Here is an 18,483-nt window from a genome sequence, read left to right on the forward strand (position 1 = left end):
GGGCTGATCACATTTGGAGCTAGAACTGGCTCGGTTATTTTTAGTTCAATAACGTTACAGTAGTAGTCACATTTATAAAGAAGTGAGAAAATTCTCCTGCAATTGACAGACCTTTCTCTCTGGGTCTCATTTCAAATCTTAGTGTCCCCACACTCCGTGTCCCCGAGGAGAAGCTGACTGCCACATGCCTGTGTGATTGCAGGTCAAGGAGTGGCAGCTCAGACACAGATTTAAACTAAACAAAGCAGCTTTGTGGGTCTTTGTGCCTTTCCTCCTTCCCTCCCAGCCTGCTTGAACCACATGCTCTGCTCTGGAGGTGGACCACGGCTGTTCTTTGGCATCCCAGGACAGGTTTTCTGATCCCTCTGCGGTGATACCTGCATGGAGTGCATGTGTTTGACCAGTGGTGTTGGAGAAGATCACTTTTCAGAGCTGGAGTTGGATGGAACTGGCACAAAGGAGCTTTGTGCAGGAGGGAATTCAGCTGGGCACGAGGTTTGCTGTGAAAAGTTTTGGCTAGATCTCTCAGAATAGTTCAGAAAGAAGAAAAATCTCACTTTTCAGAAAAAATAAAAAGGCCTTAATCTTATTTCTCATCTATATTTTCATGATAAAAAACAACAATTTCAAGCTAATGGTCTTTGATAAGCCTCGAGAAAGAAAGTCCAATAATTTTAAAGATTCAGATGTGGTACATAGGTACTTCATTAGCATGAGTCATTGTTCTTTCTTACAAAGAAAAGGAATTGAAAACCATTAAAAATCATGAAATAATAAGGGAGAGGCATATAATTTAATATGGTCTTCTATTAAAAATGCACATTGTGCATAAATAATCAGACATATCAGCAGGGAATCCACAGCCATCTAACAACTAAGTTGCTTTGCAGTTGCCATCTGACCTGTAGATAAGTGGAAACAATGTCTTCATTAAGCTTACAGAACAGAATATTAGTCATTAGCAAAACCAGCGCTGCAAGATGAAGCAGAACTCTTGCTATGACCCTGGGAGCTGTGTGTGTGTACCTAATGGCAGGATTTAACTATTAAGGTCATATCAAAAATAGATCTGCTATTTGTCCACGAGGCTTACTGGTCTGCTACAAAGGCAATCAGATTTAGGATGTCATTTAAAGACCATTGCATGTTCTGGGAGGAAAAGGTGTAGCTGGAAATATGCCCTAAAAGACTTGACTTCACTTGGTTTGTCCTCTTATTTTCTCCTCTGGGTGAAAAGGATTTAGAACAACTGTTTAATTCTTACAGGATTTTATGAAAACAGTGTAGTTTTGGGTTTTTTCTGTATTCACTGTCCCCACTGCTCTGGCCTCTGCCCCTGCCAGAGCTGGGTGGTGGGAGCAGGAGGGGGTTCCCTGGCATTCCTGGGACACCTCATCCCATGCTCTCAGACTGCACTGTAGGTGTGAAGGTGAAGTCCCTAAGTTGGAGAATGTGACATTCTGACATCATAGCACCAGCATATGGAAATCAAAGGGTAGAGCTAATATTTTTAAAGAGGTGACTAAAAGGATCTGTATATGTATAAAAAATGGAATGTTAAATTTAATCTTCTTTGCACCTTTGGGTCATTTTCCTCATTTTCCTGGAGGTGAGCAAGGAACCCACTATATTTTGTTTCTTTTGGTTTCTTCTTCCACCTGTTTGAATCAATGAGCTGATTCAGTCTGGAGGTGCTCTGGCTAGCTGTAACTAATCCTGTAATACTTCCCTGACATTCACATTGATGTTGAGCAGTTCTGTCAATACAATCACTTCCTATGAGGTGCATGGAAAATAGCACACAGAGGAAAAAAAAAAGAGAAAAAAAAAAAAAGCAGGTTTAATTCTTGCCAGTATTTGTGATAAAATGAAGATCTTCACTCAACTTTATTGGAATTTACTCAGGCATTTGGTAATAGCAGCTTATTGGAGACTGCTTAAGGAAGGAACTCAAGGGACCTGTAATAAAACACAAGAAGATGCCTTGTGTATTCTTTGCTGTCTGAGATCTCAGGTCCTGAAAGTGTCAGACACTCAGTGTGCTCAAGACAGAGCTGAAATTCCAATATTAATTTAAGATTCTTCAGCCCCTGCTCTTCCTTAATCCTGCATTATCCGCCTTGATATTGGCAAGAGCAGTGGAGGATATCATGGGTGTATTCAAACTAAATGCTAAATCCAAAGGTTATGCCTTCTGTCCCCCTCATCCAGGCACGGATGAGAACGGGGTGTTTGCTGTCACAGGTGGCTCATTCAGTTATTTGGTTGAGTCTGCATATGTTCCACAATCCTCTGGAGTCAACAGGGAGCTTTTCCCATGAATTCACTGCATTTACATTTGAGTACATGCAGGCCAGCTCCCCGTTTATGAACTGGCTCTGTATTTCCTGATCTAGTTCACCTTGAACTCATGGGAAACCTTTCACTGAGTAGAAGGAAAGTTGGATCAAACCCAGAGGAAAAGCAGTAAGTGCTGCAGGAATGGGACAATGAAGTCCAATGGTTAAAGCACACAATCACTTTGCTCTGCCATTTACTTGTCCTCACAGTAGGAAAACTGAAATACAAGTGTCCTTGGCTTTGGGAAAAACATCATTCTGTCTTTGAAATCAAACTGCTGTGGGCTGTGCACACACACAGCTATCACACTGTACATACAGCAGATAAGCTTCACATTTTGTAGACATTTAAACACAGTTAAAAATCCAAGGAGAGGTAACCAGACATTCACTGTTAGAGAAAAGCAGCTGCATGTCATAAATCCGCTCCATAAAAAAAGAAAAAATCTGGCAACAATATCATTTCACTAAAGCTTTTACTGCACATCTTTTGCAGAATTTTCATCCCCTCTCTTGTCCTCTAGTCTTGCCTCTTTTTTTTCACGTGTTGTTTTTTCTGAGCTCTGCTTTTTTTTATCAACCCTCTCATACTTTATTAAGATCTCCCCTTATCTTACCAAACATCCTCAAAGTAGATAGACTTTAAATCAGTTGAAACAAATGTCTAAGAGTGGGGCAGGGGAGCACACCTGTTTCACATTGACCACTGGCTCAGCACAGCCAGAAGGAAGTGTTCCCTGTGTCTGCCTGCACACACACACACAGATCCCTCTCTTTATCTCCACTCCAGCTCTGAGTGGGTGCATTTTTGCAACCCACCAAGCGTGAATATTGGTCTGCACCTCGAGCGTGGGAGTTCACCGAATGATTGCACTTGATGGGAGATGTGTATATAAAACAGTGATTGCCCTGAGCAGCCAAGCCAGCCACAGCCTTCCTTCCCTTGCAGTGCCGTGGAGATCTTCCCCTAACATCCTTTTGCTCTTTATATTTTCATATGGAATATTTTTCAGAGATTTCAATAGGTCTTTTTTATTTTTTTTATTTAAGGGGAGAAGTTTAGGCCAATACTGAGCCCTTTTGAAATCCTGCATCCAGTCATTTTAAGTGATTCTCCTCCAAAGCTGCACCTCCATTTTTTCCCTAAAATGCTGTGTCTATAACTGAGATAAAAGCAGGAGAAGGATGATGCTCTATGGCAAGCAGGGACTATATTTGCAGCTCCCCAGCAGCAGGGCCCACATGGAGGCCAGGAGGTTAAAATTCTCCTTCTCAGTGGAGGTGGAGAAGAGGGAAGAGATGCTAATATGGCTTGATTTTCCCGTGGGAATAACCCAGTGACTCCCTGTGGGCTGCAGAGCATGAACCCACCCTTCATGCAGACAGTTGTAAGCTTAAAGGACCCTGATGTGCAATTTCCACTGTAATTTGTGACTCATGTGGTGCCCTTAACATAAAGTGTGGATTAGCAGGGAAGGTTTCCAGCCTGGAAAAGGAGAAGTTTAGAGAGAAAGAAAAGGGGTTTTTTTATAGGTCTGTAAAACAGTGTGATTATTCTGTGAAAAGGCTACTAAAAAATCTTCCAACCCAGTATGCTCTTCCTCATGCAATAAATGAACAACCAAGGATGAGGAAGATAGAGTTATCTACATCAGATTTAGCCAGGAAGTGAAACGTTTGAGTTAATACCAAGATGATCCAGGTCTGTGTTCTACTTGAGAAGTTACGGCATCCTCTGACTGAGGCTGAGGAACGCTGTTCTCAAGTTTTTGAGAGGTTTAGGAGCACCCAGGAATATTTGCACTTGTAAGTCACCTTGGCAGCCTGCAGGCAGTAAGTAACTCCTGAGAAATGCTCAAAGTGGTGATATCAGCACATTGCCAAACATGTAACCCTCTGCAGATGGAAATAATCCAGGTGGGAGATGTGTGGGTGAGGGGAAATCAGCGTCAGAGGTGTACTGATCACCTGCAGGGCTTTGCAGCGGGATGGGGCCAGTGCCAGAGCTCAGCTGGGGGATGGCCAGCAGCAAAGTGCTGCTCCATTTTCCTTGTTTAGGCAAAATTCTGGTTGGGAAGAAAACACATGAGAAAATGAGGGGTTACCTACGAACTGCAGAACCACCTTAGGGCAAGGAATAAATTGGGCACTCTTCACAGAGATTGTGTTTGCTGGCAGGAGTGGTAATGAGGCAGGAGTTAAAATAAAATAAATGAGGAAACAGAGAGGTTGCACAGTTTGCTTTATTAGAGCAATGAAATAACCACACCATATCAAAGCAGTTCTCTTTTCTTTTGTAACCATGAAGCAGTCTGAGGCAGGCAATTACACCTCCTTTCCAGCTCAGAGAGGCACATCACCCTTTGCCACAAGTTAAGGAATGTTAACAGCAGCAGGAAGGCGAGTTCAGGGGTGTGTGTGCTTTACTGGGAACTCACACCTCTCAGGAATTGGAAACACTCAGTCCTGGGAAGCAATTATCTCACAGGAACCACGTACCTGCTGTCCTCAGTGGCAGAATTATGGAAGGGTCTCAGGATCTGGGACTGAAGCAAGCTCGAAAAGCAAAACTTGTGGTTCTCGGGGTGAAAGTCCCCTCTGATGGGCAGAAGGATGGGGCAGCAGTGCATCCTCTGGCCCCTCTGTGGGGTATTCTCAGGGGAAATGATGTGTGGGGGCAGGGGCTGAGCTGTCTGCTGCCACTCAGAAGGTCTGGGTTTGGAGGAGGAGGTTGCACAAGATGCTCTGATCCCATATTTCTCATTTTGTAGTGAAACTTTGGTCTACATAGCTGGTAAAGCAGCTCTACAAATAGAATGTCATGCTCTTAAAATAATGGTGCACACACTATGTAGGCTCTGTCCCACTGATGATTTTGATGGTAGTTATTTGTCTGAAGTCTTGGGCACTCAGTGCAGTTCAGTATCCATCAGCTCTTGAATGGCAAACTGGAAATATAAAGCCAAAATTGTTTGAACTTTTGCATGGGCAGGTGGGAAGGGAGGAGGGAGCATGATCTTAGTTACTGGTTCTGGTTACTGCTTTTGGGTCCCTGGGACAGCACAGCTCTCCTACACAAATGCAGAAATATAGGTCAGCCATGAAAAAAACCAGTGAACTTTCAAAGGATTTTTCACTTTTATTTATTCTTCTGAGCCATAGGTTTTATTCCTGTTACATGATCTTAAGAGCTGCAACACTTCATGAGTGAGAGGGAGGCACGGTGTGCAGAAATTCAAACTCCCCACTACAAATTGGAAGAGGGAGCCTGGGCCAAATGTGCTGAATAGAGAGTGCAAACACTGTGGTGCTTCTAGAGGTGTCATTACAAAGTTCAGACAAATTTTGGCCTGGAGAGGAGAACGTTGGGTCCGTGCATTGTGCTCATGCAAGTTGCTCCTAGGGCCCTGTGACCCCTCAGCACATTCCTCCACCTGGCACAGCTCAAAAGGCATTTCAGGAACACAAGAGCTCACAAAAGTCGTCTGAGCCTTTCTAGATCTCTTTGTGTTTGCCTGTGTGGGGCAGGAGACACATTGAAAGGCAAGGTTTGAGCCTCATCTCACTTACAAGGAGTCTTGATCACACCAGGGACCTGCAGGCCTCAGGGTCAAGCCGGAAGGTGACATGTGGGGCCTACCAGAGCCCATGGCCAAACTGACCTGTGCTTTTGGCAGAATGCTTTTTGGGAAATGATTTTTCTCCAAAGGAATTGTTCTCATGGGTGGAAAGAAGAAGGAGAAGAAGGAGAAAGAGCCGTTCAGAGTGTGGCAGCGGCCAGGCGGAGTGGCCAGAGCTGCTGCGGGGATCTGGTGCCGATCACTGGCTCATTCCTGCAAAGTGCTGAGCACAAAACAGCTCCGAGGAAGGATTAAGTCCGTGCTTGACTGTCAAGGACACACAGTTCACTGGCTATATGTGTGCCCAAAGTTAAGCATGTGCTTAATGAGGCTCGAGTGCTTCGCTCAGGGCAGGGCTGAAGCCTTAATAGCTCCACGTTTTTGCAGCTTTTACTGAAAAACGGGGCTAATATTTTCCTGCTTCCTGGGAGATTTTGAGGACGAACTTACTAGTATTCGTGGTTCTCATAATGATAGCAAGGAAACTCATGAATAAAAAGGAAGAAATTATGTATCAATACATCAGTCTCACAGTAATTACTTTTTCCAACCTATAAACCTATTGTGAACCCAGGAATTTCAATGGGCACATACATCACGTACAGTGAGAAGAAAAAAATCCAAGAAGCTGAAAGAAACTTGAGCTCTGCTATGCTTCTAATATGTTTAATGTTATTGTTCCATTAAATCCCTACCCTTAATGACCCCAGACATATTAAATAACATTCTCAGGGCTGAAGAAATGCTTCAGACTTCTAATTTTACTCATATTTTTCCTCCTGTGCTCTCAGACATCTAGAAGTGTTATATATTGAAAAACCTCTATAGAAAATACTCTGCAGCCTTTTTCCTGAAGGGAGGCTGCAGGTAACTGGGCTCACATGGAGCTCTGTTTGCTCTTGACAGTTTTTCAAAAGTAGTTTTTGCAGCTGTATCATTTTTCATGTTTGCAATTTGTGGTGAGCAGACAATGTACAGTGGAGCCTCAAAGGGATAAAACAAGGGGAAGGATGACAGATAGCATGGGCTTGGCATGGCAAAAATGCTCACGCCACTTGCTTAAGAGCACAAAGGAATCTAGGCCATGCAGGGACAGAAAATATTCATGGTGGTATAATTTCTTAATGAAGATGTTTTTAAAAAGACATAAAATATCACTGCAACACCTCATTAATGACATCTCCTGCTTTTTTAGTTGCTGTGAGGATTTTTTCTCCCTGCTGTGACAACAGCATTGACCACGTTAACATTGGCACTGGGAACTCTTTTGTTGTGCTGTCAAGTACCTTTTAATCTTTCAATTCTTGTATGTCAAGTCAAGTTTCTACCTCAAGGATGAGCCAAACCTTATTTCTGGGTCAAGAATTTTCCTTTATCTGCAGAGTAAATTAGTGACAGGAGCTTCCCAGAGCTTGCCTTTCTTTTCACACCGTGACTCATTTGTTTTTCTGTGCAAGCCCTGCTTGTTCTGGATGATGGAAAAACATTTCTACCCAACAAGCACTGCCACTTAGCCACTGTGGCATCAGTGTTCAACTGCTCTCTACATTCCCTCTCCCCACCAGCATCTCCAGGAGGGAGACAATGATGAGATTCAGCAAGTCCCACCTTTGCACCCCTGTAATTTCTGGGGGTGTGTGCTGCCTCTTGTGCAATTCACTCCAGTATGGATCGTAACCCTCCTGCTGAGCTCCCTGGGCAGGGGGAGGCTTCTCTAAACCAGGGTGTGAAGACCTGAGCTTCTGATTTTGGAAATACACACTTCAGCCCCTACTGCTGGCCAAAAGCAGCCGTGTGTGTCAATGCTTGCAGCAGAGGCAGCCCTGCAGTGGTTGTGAAAAGCAACTTTATTTCCCTTACCCAAGCATCCAGGGGCGCTGCTTTTCCATAATGACTGAGACCAGCCCCATCATGCTGGAAAAACTCATCTCACCTCAAATATTTTTTAAACTTGTGTGCTTTCCAACACTGTGCTTGCCTTTTAAATGTAAAGATTCCTTAAAAAAAGACAAAAAAGCTCCTCACTAGTGTTTGCAGGGTGCAGGGGAAATACAGGCAAATGCTACAAAGCATGATCCTACTTGTCTGGTCACATCATGTCCAAACCACAGCAGGCAGTGTTAGATATTGCTGTATGTGCTGGGTTATACATTGAATCCCTCTCTATACATCCATCTGGAGCTGGCTAGCACTGGAGCTCATCTCTCTGGTTTTGTAGGGCTTACCTGCTCTGTAACAGCATTTCAATAATGTGGCTTTCTTTACAGCCACCTCCTAAATAATAACAACAAGAAGAATAAGAATAAGAATAAGAATAAGAATAAGAATAAGAATAAATAAGAATAAGAATAAGAAAGGATAAGAATCACAACAGCCTGTGAATCTGAGCTCTGACCAGGCTGAGCTCAGCACCCCGCTCACCCCATGTCCTCAGCCACATTCCCAGGGGACAGGAAGGGGACCAGTGGCTGTCATACCAAAAAGCATGGGTGGGGAACAGATCCTGACAAATGTGCTTACACTAATAGATTTTTTTCCATTTGCTTTTCCTGTGGTGACAGTCAGCTACTTATTGGGCAGAGCTGGAAGTGATATTCTGAATTGCTGAAGGAAATTTTCCCAGTTGATCAAACTCTTATATGTTTTGTGCTGATCAAAGATTCTCTTCATGTCTTATGCATTTGAAAGCACAAAAGAATGAATGAGAAAAGAGCTATTCTTCTGAGCTGGTAGACAATGAAATGATGATTGGTGAGATTATGCCTTGACTTTACTGTCAGCACAATGTCAGTAAAGGCAGCAGTATAGAGAAGGTGCATTTTGAGATATTAATACCACTAAAAGAAACAGAAAAACTCCCAAAAAGAGGAAAATGTCTGGGTATATTATTATTTTTATAGTTTAGTGGAGAATAAGATGAATTTTTCATATTCTTGGATCATATTATTTGCCCTGATTATTCATCCCTTCATATCATGTCTGCTTGTGTAGGCAGGGGTGGTAACTCAAAGTTTTGCTTAGGTAAAAATCTGCTTATATGTATATATATATATATATATATATAAAATGTATATGTAGACATCCAGTGCAGGGGATGGCAGGAATCTTCCACTGGTGCTGCTCCTAGCAAGGGACTGACTTTTCACAACCTTTTCACAAATGCCCTGACCTGAGTTTTAGGAATTAGAGGTTGCATCTTTGTCTTCTATCAACAGTACTGGTTTTAATGGCAAAGCCTAAAATAGGCTTCCAGGGCTCTGGGTTGGTTGGATTTTTAGTGAGTTAAAAATGAATTAATTGTGCTTAGTAAAGCAGGGTCTTCTGAGCTGAGGAATCTGCAGTCTCAGGGTGTTAAGGCTTCATTCCTAGGTCTTAGCTTGGGGATGCTCTTTTCAGGAATGGGAGCCAGTAGCTCTGGTGTGTTTGTCACATGTATCCCCCCTCAGAAAGGCACTCCCATCAGCTGCAGCAGGTGTCTCCGGGATGGTTTTGCCTTGATCATGGAATGAAGGGAGCGAGCAAGGCTGGAAATAAGCAGGGGAGGAAGGCCAGCACACAGGAGGGCTGTAGCTGTGTGATCACAAAAGTACATTTTGAAGATCATGTTAAAGCAATGTCTGTCAAGAATGGTTTAGTTCTAGCCGATCTCACCCTGGGGCCAGGGGATGGGCTAGGTGACCTCCTGAGCCTCCTTTTGCTTTTCCACTGGAAAAGAAAGAAAATCCACCTCAATACATTGTGTCCCTGTGGATTTTTCTCCCTCTTCCCCCTACTGTCCTTCTGTGCCAGGTAACAAGATATTTATACACACAAATGTGCTTTCAGAAGCTTTTTGTTATTCTCTGCATAAGTTTATGGTTTATATTAAGCTAACTGGTCCTTGAGCATGTGCTGTTGTCAAGCTCTCTCCGTCTGCTCAGGAGAAAAGCACTCGGGGGCTGGCACACAAGAGCATGATCTGGGTATTTATCCTTTTGGCAGTTTGCTAATTATTCCTATTGCTATCACATCCCTGCTCGAATTTCTGTCTCTCTGCCACAGTAAATATTCTCTCATTTTTTTCAAGCTGCAGAGCTGCTACTTAAACTGGAGGAGCCTGAATATCCTGCAGGGGCCCATATTGTCATTTGGTTGATAGCAGTGAAACGGGCCAAACATCCTTTCTGTACCACTCAAATTGCATGTCTTTGCATTCCTGTGTTGGCCACTCATTTTCTGGCCCATATTCTGCTCTTGTAAACAGCTCCTATCATCCCTGGGAGTGCTCTTTGTAGCACAATGCTTTGATAAAGCCAGAGCCATCAGCTGCCAAGGCTCCATAAGGAGTCAGAAATAGGCACCAGATATCTCTGCTACTGTAGATGTAGCTGCATTAGCCGTATCATTTCTCGTCCTGAGGACTTACTGAGGCATTAAAATGTATTATAAAATTAAATGGTGTTTTTTCCACCTGTTCTAACTGGTGCCAAGTGCATTGAAAACCCTTCCAGAGGATACAACTCTGCATGCAAAATCTCAGTACCCTCCTAAGGACTGCAGCTGCCTCAGAGACACCTCTATTTTATTTTTTTTTTTTTTTTTCCCATGGGCTGCCTCCTTTACTTAGAATAATAAGCTTTAGATGATCTCAGGGCACTCTAGATTCCCCTGCTGCACAATCCAATTTGACATAAGTGCTGCATGGAGGGGAGGGAGGGAGAAAATCTTGCAAGCAGACACTGGACTTTCAGTCTGAATTTCCCATTAGTACAAAGAAGAAGTTCATCAGTGGAGGCTTGGGAGATTTCATGCCTGTCTGTGTTGGAAGAAAGGTTCACTGGAATTGATGGAGCATCTGTGCTTCCGTGGTGAGCTGGATCAAGGGGCTGCTTGTGGAGCTTCCAAGTGCAAAAACTTCCCAAGTCCATTCCAGGCCATAAAATCATTGAAAAGCAGCAAACTGCTGAGTGACCACCTTTTAGTCTTGCAGTAACTATCCTTTTAGTCCGGTATTAGTTATATTTTATCATTTAGATAACACTGTGTATGAACTGTTAAGCCTGCAACTGGGCTTCAGGACAGGTATTTAAGCGCACCACAGGAAGAGAGGAAAGCTGCTTTCCAAAGGAGAAGAATAGCAACCTATAGCTGTGGGTGGACCCAGTTAATCTCCTGTTATCTGTTCTGATAGCCAAATTATGCTCCTATCAGTGTTAGTCCTGTCCCTGCCAATGCAATTACAAAGCCTCACTGGTTTATATCTCTTAGTGAGTTTGCTGCTGTCCAATTCCCCTGGCTGGGTCAGGCAGGGGCTCTGTCTGCAAAATGGCCTGACCCAAGCAAACCTGCTCCCTGCTGCAGCAAAGCTCCTTGTCGTGCTCCCTAATCATCCCTAATCCCAGCAGCTGATTCCCCTGATTATGTGTCAGAACATGAGGGTAGCCTGTTTAAAAGGAGCTGTTTTCCAGCAGCAGCACTTCCTCTCCTTAGCTCAGGGACGTGGATCTGGCACAAGAGGTGTCTCAGAGATGGCTCTGGACTGCAGCATGGGAAGACAGCATGTGTCTGTCAGGATAACACTTAGCTCACTTTGGGCTCTTTGCCCTATTTTCTAGCTTTCTGGCTGCTGTACAGATAATAGAACCCCTCCAGAGCAGAGGAAGTCTGGCACTGAGCAGGATTCTTTCGAGTAATGCACGGCCCTGGCAGGTATTAATCCTGGTAGCTTAGGCAGGTGTATGCTAGTGATCCTGGAAACTAAACACAGATTTAGTGTGTAAAGGTTTAGTTTTTATAATACTGTTTTCTGAAATACCAAAGTGTCTGCAGAGCCTGCAGTTGCCCTGTGGTGATTTGGTTCATGAACAGCAAAAAGAAAACTCCTGAGAAGTTATTAATGTTGAGGCTGGGGGACCAAGTGAAAAAAGGGGAAAAAAAAAGTTTACAGAAACACTGAAGAGAAGCTTGAGACTTTACAATTATTTTTGAATACAAATCACTATGTTGATTTATCCAAATACTACTGAACACCAAACCAGGTCCCAACCCTAGCTAGAAAGAAGCTGACTCACCAGATTTATTCATGACTGTTCATTTATCAGAGCAGCTTTCTCTCTTCTGTTTGTAAGCATGACTCACTTTTATAACCACCAGATCAGATCACAGTTGCATCTTGTCTTGTGTCAACTGAAACGTGTCCCTGTCCTGTTTAAAATCATTCTTTCCTTCTGTGTGTTTCTGAGTTGTTCCATGGTGGGAAAATCTTCATGGGCTTTGATTTCCCCTTAGTTCTTACTTCTTCCCTACACGTGCTACCGTGCTGATTTGTCTTTTCCTCCTGCTGTAATTGGGCTGGTGCCACCATGTAATTTTTAACTGTGTGCAGTATCAACAGACCTCCATCTGTCTCTCCTCCAGAGCTTTCCAGCCTGCCGTTATAAATATCTGCCAAATCCTTCTCCAAAGAGAGGATCACCAGATTCCAACTGTTTGCAAAATAAGAGCTGCTGCCAGAAATCCTCTCCCACCGTCTGCAACCTGTGCAGAACCTGTCCCTGCTCGGGGTGGGATGGCACTGCTGGCACTGAGGAGCTCAGACTGGAATTCATTGTCCCTCAGAAGTTGTGGTGGTCTCTTTGCTCAAGTATCTCATTATATGTGTTATTTTATTAGACAGTAACCTTCAATAACCATCAGATAACAAAATCAAAATTACTTGTATGTAAGGGTGGGTTTTTTCCCTTTTAAAACGCAATTCTGATTTAAAACAAGCATTGGTGTGGATCAGTTTCACTGTTGTTTAAAAAGGTGTTTTACTTCACCTGGAAGGGTCTGGGAGTTCATTCCCCTTTCCCAGCCTGTCGCTTTGGGGCTGAAGACTAGTTACCATGATCGAAAGCTGGGATAACAGATTGGACTTGCTGAGAGAAGTTTGAACTTCCACCTCTCTAAATTTTTACATCAGAATAAATCATTAGAATTAGCAAAAACCAGACTTAATTAGATTAAGCACAGTTTAAAAAAAGAGGCAATTTTTAACATGGATAAAATAAAATTATATATCAATGCATTTGGATAAAGTAAACATTCTAGATTATGATGTACGTGCCCTTTGACACTTGAAGCCATTCTCAGTCTGTTAATGGCATTGGTTCAGAGCTCTGTTAGACTCATGTGGCTTTGTGAGTCCAGTTGTGTTTCTTGGGCTACAATCCACACACATGTTAGTGTTTGCTGGTGGTGTGTGTGGCAGCTTGCTCTGGCTGGGGAATTCACAGGGAGCCTCTTCAGGTACTGCTGCAGACATCAAATTAAAAATAAATGTCTGCTTGAGTAAAAACCTGTCTAGTTAATATTAGATCCAAGAAACCAGGTTTCTGTTATATCCGTGGAAGATTGCAGTAAGTCAGCACAAAGGATATTTCAAGGTTGTTTCAGGAGAGGGTTTCATGTTTGGATCTGCTACATCTTAGTTCTGGAGAGCTCTGCAGAGGAATATAAGGAATGTAAAGCATCTTGGGAGCTTGGTAAATTCTCCTTCCAGTCTACTTTCTGAATAACATGGTATTTTCAAGAGGCAGAGAAGTGGGTACCATGTGTTGGACATGGGCATGGACCATGTGAAAAGTGGCTTTTTGTAGAGGGAAGTATCTTAAGCACTGAAGAAGCTTGGACATTAGTTTCATGATGTCTCATCAGGTTAAAAAACCACTGATGTTTCCATTGTCTAGATTGCGCTGTGGAATTGATGTCCATTTTTGAAGGTTTTAGGGCAATCAGTTTCATTATTTCCTTAGGAGAGTGTGCAACCATTTAATAATACATTATGATAGCAGGAAAACGTGTACAAACAAGCCTGAGCCTGCAGGACAGTTGTACTTACTCCCAAATGAAAAATATCCTCAGCCCTTGCCAAGGGTGGCACAGAGAGCAGTGAAAGGGAGCAGGGGCTGGGCTGGGCAGGGCTGTGCTTGCAAGGCTGAGATCCAGCCCCCAGTTCAGTCTGATTTTCTGCAGCAAGGTTTTCTCATGAAGGAACAGCCGTGGTTTCTTCTAAAGTGTCCAGGAGATAAAAAGCAGATGGCATTTATTAGCTAATTAATAATATTTTCTGCACCTTATCTGCCGTGCTTGATGTGTGTAAAGTTTCTGAGGTGAGGATTTGTTGAAGAAATCAACCCTTTTAAAATCTGGAGAGGAGGGAAGGTTACATACAAATATGTAATTTTATGGCCAGCAGAAATAGGTTAATCTTTTTTCTTTGAATTAATATTCAGGGCTCATTCCTTCATTTTTTTTAAGGGAATACGCAGAATGAGCTCGCAGTTCTCCTAACTCTTGTCTTGACTGCTTAGTGCATTGTGTGAGGTGCACACCCTGTCCTCTTTGTGGGTGTGCTCCTTCCCCTTTTGCATTTCTTATGGAGACAAAGCAAAATACTATTTTTTTTTTTAATGCCAGGCTTACTTTTAGCTTGTGTCCTTGTGAACTCTTGGTGGCCACAGCAGCTCCCTGGCAGGACTTCTGCCAAGTGCTGGCCACCTCCATGACCCTGCTGTGACAGTGGTCAGTGCCATTTTACCAGAGCACCACTGGGGTGTTTAAGGTTGCTCTGACCTTGAGTTCTATGGGGCACAAGACAAATACCTTGATGTTATTGATCATTCAGGGCAAGATAGAGTACCTTGCCAAGATGTTAATATAATAAAAGGAATGTCTGAGAAAGGATATGAGGCTTTCAAACCCTGCTGGGTTCACAGCAAAATCTTCATACAGCCAAAACCCACAAAACTTATCTGGTTTTTCCAGCAGCTTGGAGAACCCCAGGTGGGTTTGTGGGCAGACAGCAGCTCTGGGAGTCACAGTGGTGGGTATACACAGCTTCAGGACCCCAACAACCCCAAAATTAGGATTTCAGTGGAGGTTTGAGCTCTGCACCAGCATGATCCCAAAGCCTCTCATGCACCAAGGTCCCTGTGTAGAAGCTGTATTTTAATTGCCAGCAGGCAGCAGGAGTGACACATGAGCTGTCAGCTGGGCCACCTGTGGCAGCAGGGAATGAGAAAGAGCTTTGTTTTCCTCTTCTGGAGAGCTGTCCTCCCTTGCAGATGCTCTGCAGGCAGCACTGCTGTGCTTATCTCCCTCTGAGGACTTCAAAACAGGTAGAGGTGGGACCCAGATGTTGCACTGGTCAGCTGCTTGAGCTGTGCTCCATCCAAAAGGACTGGAAGTTGCTTGAAGTGAGATAGAGATTTGCTCCTCTCTTACACAGAGCTTTGTATTTTCCATCTACTGTGGTGTGGAAACTTTAGCCTTCCTATTCCAGTCTTCCTATCAGAATGACATTTCTTTTTCGTTCTTAACTAAAGAAACAACAAATTCTGCATCCTCTCTCAAGCCCAGTCTTGTTAATGTTCTTTGAAATATGACAAGTGTTGTGGCCATCAATCTGCAATGATCCCGTTCCTTCTGAAATGAGAAAAACATGTCACTTTTGGCTCTAAGTAATACAAAGGGAGAGGCATATTCTAGATGGGAGCTGCATGGCTGCCAAAGATGAAAGAAAAATGTTATTACTTTTGGAAATTTCATAATTACAGTTAATGATAATTTAATGAAATGACATTGTCTTCACCGCTATCGCTAATGAAATGTTTGAGAGTGATAAAACAGATCTTGTTAAATAGAGCGAGAGTTTTGAGTGGAACAGCTTTGTGACAGCACACTGCCTGCACAAGTCTTGAATTTCTATTTTTTGTTAGAGTAGCTCAAAAAAGAAGATAAAATGAAGGCTGCATGGCAAATAATGCACAAATGAGGTATTTAAAGGTCTTCCATTAAGCAAACAATACTGAACTCCTGAGCAGCATGTTGATGACTGAGCACTGCTCCTTAGGAATGCTAACCCTTCATTAAAACACTTCCCTTGTTTTCCTTTGCAGGCAAACCAGAGAACAAGAAACCCCGCCTGACTTTTTTTACTTCTCAGACTATGAGAGACATAATGCAGAAATAGCAGCATTTCATCTCGACAGGCAAGTGGAACAGATTTACAGTAAAAGGGGAAATATTGTGATAAGTTGCTGCACTTGGCCATTCCTGTAACTGAATTACTTTTTTAAAAGGGGAAAGTGGAACAAAGGTGGGCAAATGCTATGAATAAATTAAATGGCAGATGATGAAAGAGTAAGTTAATAATTAGGAAATGTGACTTACTCTGGGAATGAGAAACCTGGCAAAAAAAAATTCTCAAAAAGAAAGTTTTATTGAAGAGAAGCTGAGAAATTAATTTCCCTTGTAATCTTGCAGTACACACAGAGAGCACCCATCTCCCAGGCAATGTGTCACGTTAGTGATGGGAGCATGGCTCACCCCAATTAACTCCAGGGCACAGAGATCCAAACGAGCCCTGGGCAATGGTGTATTCAGAGAGGAGTCCTTGAGATGGAAGGGAGTTTGGTTTCACAGCAAAAAGCTGGGACTGTCCCACATCAGGAGCATATTTATGCCACAAGTTATTGGGAAGGAGAGGGCAGTGGTGGTCATCTCATGCTCCTGTTGCTGAAAATGTCACCCCTCCAGAGTTAGTGCAGGGGATGGTGGATACCCCAAGACTGCAGCCCTCCCTCCCTGCCCAGATGAGGGGTGGGAATTGCAAATTAGTGATTAACAGTATGTATGGAAAAAAATGGCATTTCACCGAAGTGTCTTTCACACTCTGAAAGGCCAAGAAACATAATTTTGAAAGTGCAAAGCTTTGGGACCATGAATTATTTGGGGGTTTGTGTAGAATTGCTGCCTTCTGGAATGATGACTGGGATATGGGAACATGTTGGTGGGTGGCACAGTGTAGATATTCCAGTAAGAGCCAATCCTGATCAGATCCTTCAAGGATCTTCTCTGTTTCATTGTTGTTGACCTTGGTGTTGATCCCTTCCGCTTTATATTTCATATTGCCGTTTTAAGCAGATGGTGCTGTAGAAAAAAACATCAGTGGAGTTCCTACGGGGGGTGTGTTAAATATCCACACACTAAGCAGTTGCTTAGTGTGTGGAAAAGCAGTTGCTACCCAATGAAGAAAATATGAACAGCAGACAGTAGATATAAAAATCCTGCCTATGGGGAGACTTTGTATGGGGTCTTTGCTCTTTTACTGCATCTAATAGCAGTGCTTCATAGGGAGGTTTTTATGATCTGAGAAGGTGGGGGAGTTCAGGGTAGGGAGAGGCTCTTCTCCCAGCCTTTGCCTGTGGGAAGATTTTTGGTCTCAGGGAGATTGTTTAGGTTGGTATAAGGGTATTAAAACAGAAAGGAGCAGAAGGAAATAAATCAAACGCATACTAAGGCTGTCAGAAAAAGAATTACATGGTGTTTATGGAGGAAAGAGGCTGGAATCCCATTCCCCAAGTCACTTAAAAACTGGTGAGCAAAATGCATGTCATAACAATCATGAAGTAGCACAAAGTGAAAAAATAAATTTTTGCTGTCTCTGTTCTTTGGAATTGTATGTATCTTCATTTTTATCATGGAACAATGCCCTCCATACTTTTCTTGTATTTCACTCCATACTACATAGGCAATGCAGAGCTCATCAAATTCAGGACATATTTCGTAATTCATGCTATGAGGAATTATCCAGTTTAAAGTGATGGGCTTTACACTCCTTAAAGACCACAGATAAATGTGCCTTCAGAGTGTAATGAAGCTTCCTAAAACCTATAACTCTCATTACACTTTAATCCTTTCCATAACCCATGTCTCTTGTGCCTGTTGCAGGATCCTGGATTTCCGGCGCGTGCCCCCGGTCGCAGGCAGACTGGTTAACATGACGAGGGAAATACGAGATGTTACTCGTGACAAGAAGCTGTGGAGAACATTTTTCATCTCACCAGGTAGTCCTGGAAATAACTCTCTCTTCTCTCTATCCCGCTGAACACATACTTAAGGAAACGATGTGTAGATTGCTTAATTGCTCAGATATTTCTAATAAAACTGTCTTCTAGACCTTTGAATAAAAATAAATGTGGAGACATAGCTTACAAAGAAGACTTTATTGTTTTGAGTTGAGTGCTTTTTCCCCTTGACAAATTATCTGCAGAGAGAGGTTTTTATGTTCACCAAAGCAGTGTATTCAAAAAATGTTTTATGTAGAACAATTTCTAATGCAATTTTTTCTTGTGCTTTCAGTTTACCCAAACCCTTATTACCCAGCCCATTAGTTATTCAGGGTTTGGGTTTTTTTCCCCACTGCAATGTGATCTGTCACTTCTGTTGGTCAGATGCATTTATTTCTGGCTTTGACTGGAGTACCAAACCTAATTTCTGAGAGCCATTCATGTTTTATTACAACAGAGTTTGGGCAAAAAAATCAGGAAATAGATATGTAATATATCCTGCTTCCAGCTCTAATTCTCTGTTGGGCTAGAAGTGACCTGAATTGTTCCCAGTCCTCACTCTTGCTTCAAGGGCTGACCCAGAAGCTGATACCACTCACTCCTCAGTATTTCACAACACTTTGTGGACCTAGTCAAGGATGGAGATCCACA

General features: G+C 42.9%; 1 protein-coding gene across 1 annotated transcript in view; it reads left to right on the forward strand.

The window, feature by feature from the left end:
• The window catches only part of FAM20C (FAM20C golgi associated secretory pathway kinase), a 57,367-nt gene that overhangs the window by 28,133 nt on the left and 10,751 nt on the right, over nt 1–18,483 (forward strand). Inside the window, 2 exon segments of the mRNA XM_041401977.1 lie at nt 15,880–15,972; nt 17,714–17,829. Coding sequence (XP_041257911.1) covers nt 15,880–15,972; nt 17,714–17,829 — 209 coding nt within the window.

The sequence above is a fragment of the Onychostruthus taczanowskii genome, unplaced genomic scaffold (genome assembly GCF_017590055.1).
Source record: "Onychostruthus taczanowskii isolate IOZ18803 unplaced genomic scaffold, ASM1759005v1 scaffold19, whole genome shotgun sequence".
Taxonomy (NCBI): domain Eukaryota; kingdom Metazoa; phylum Chordata; class Aves; order Passeriformes; family Passeridae; genus Onychostruthus; species Onychostruthus taczanowskii.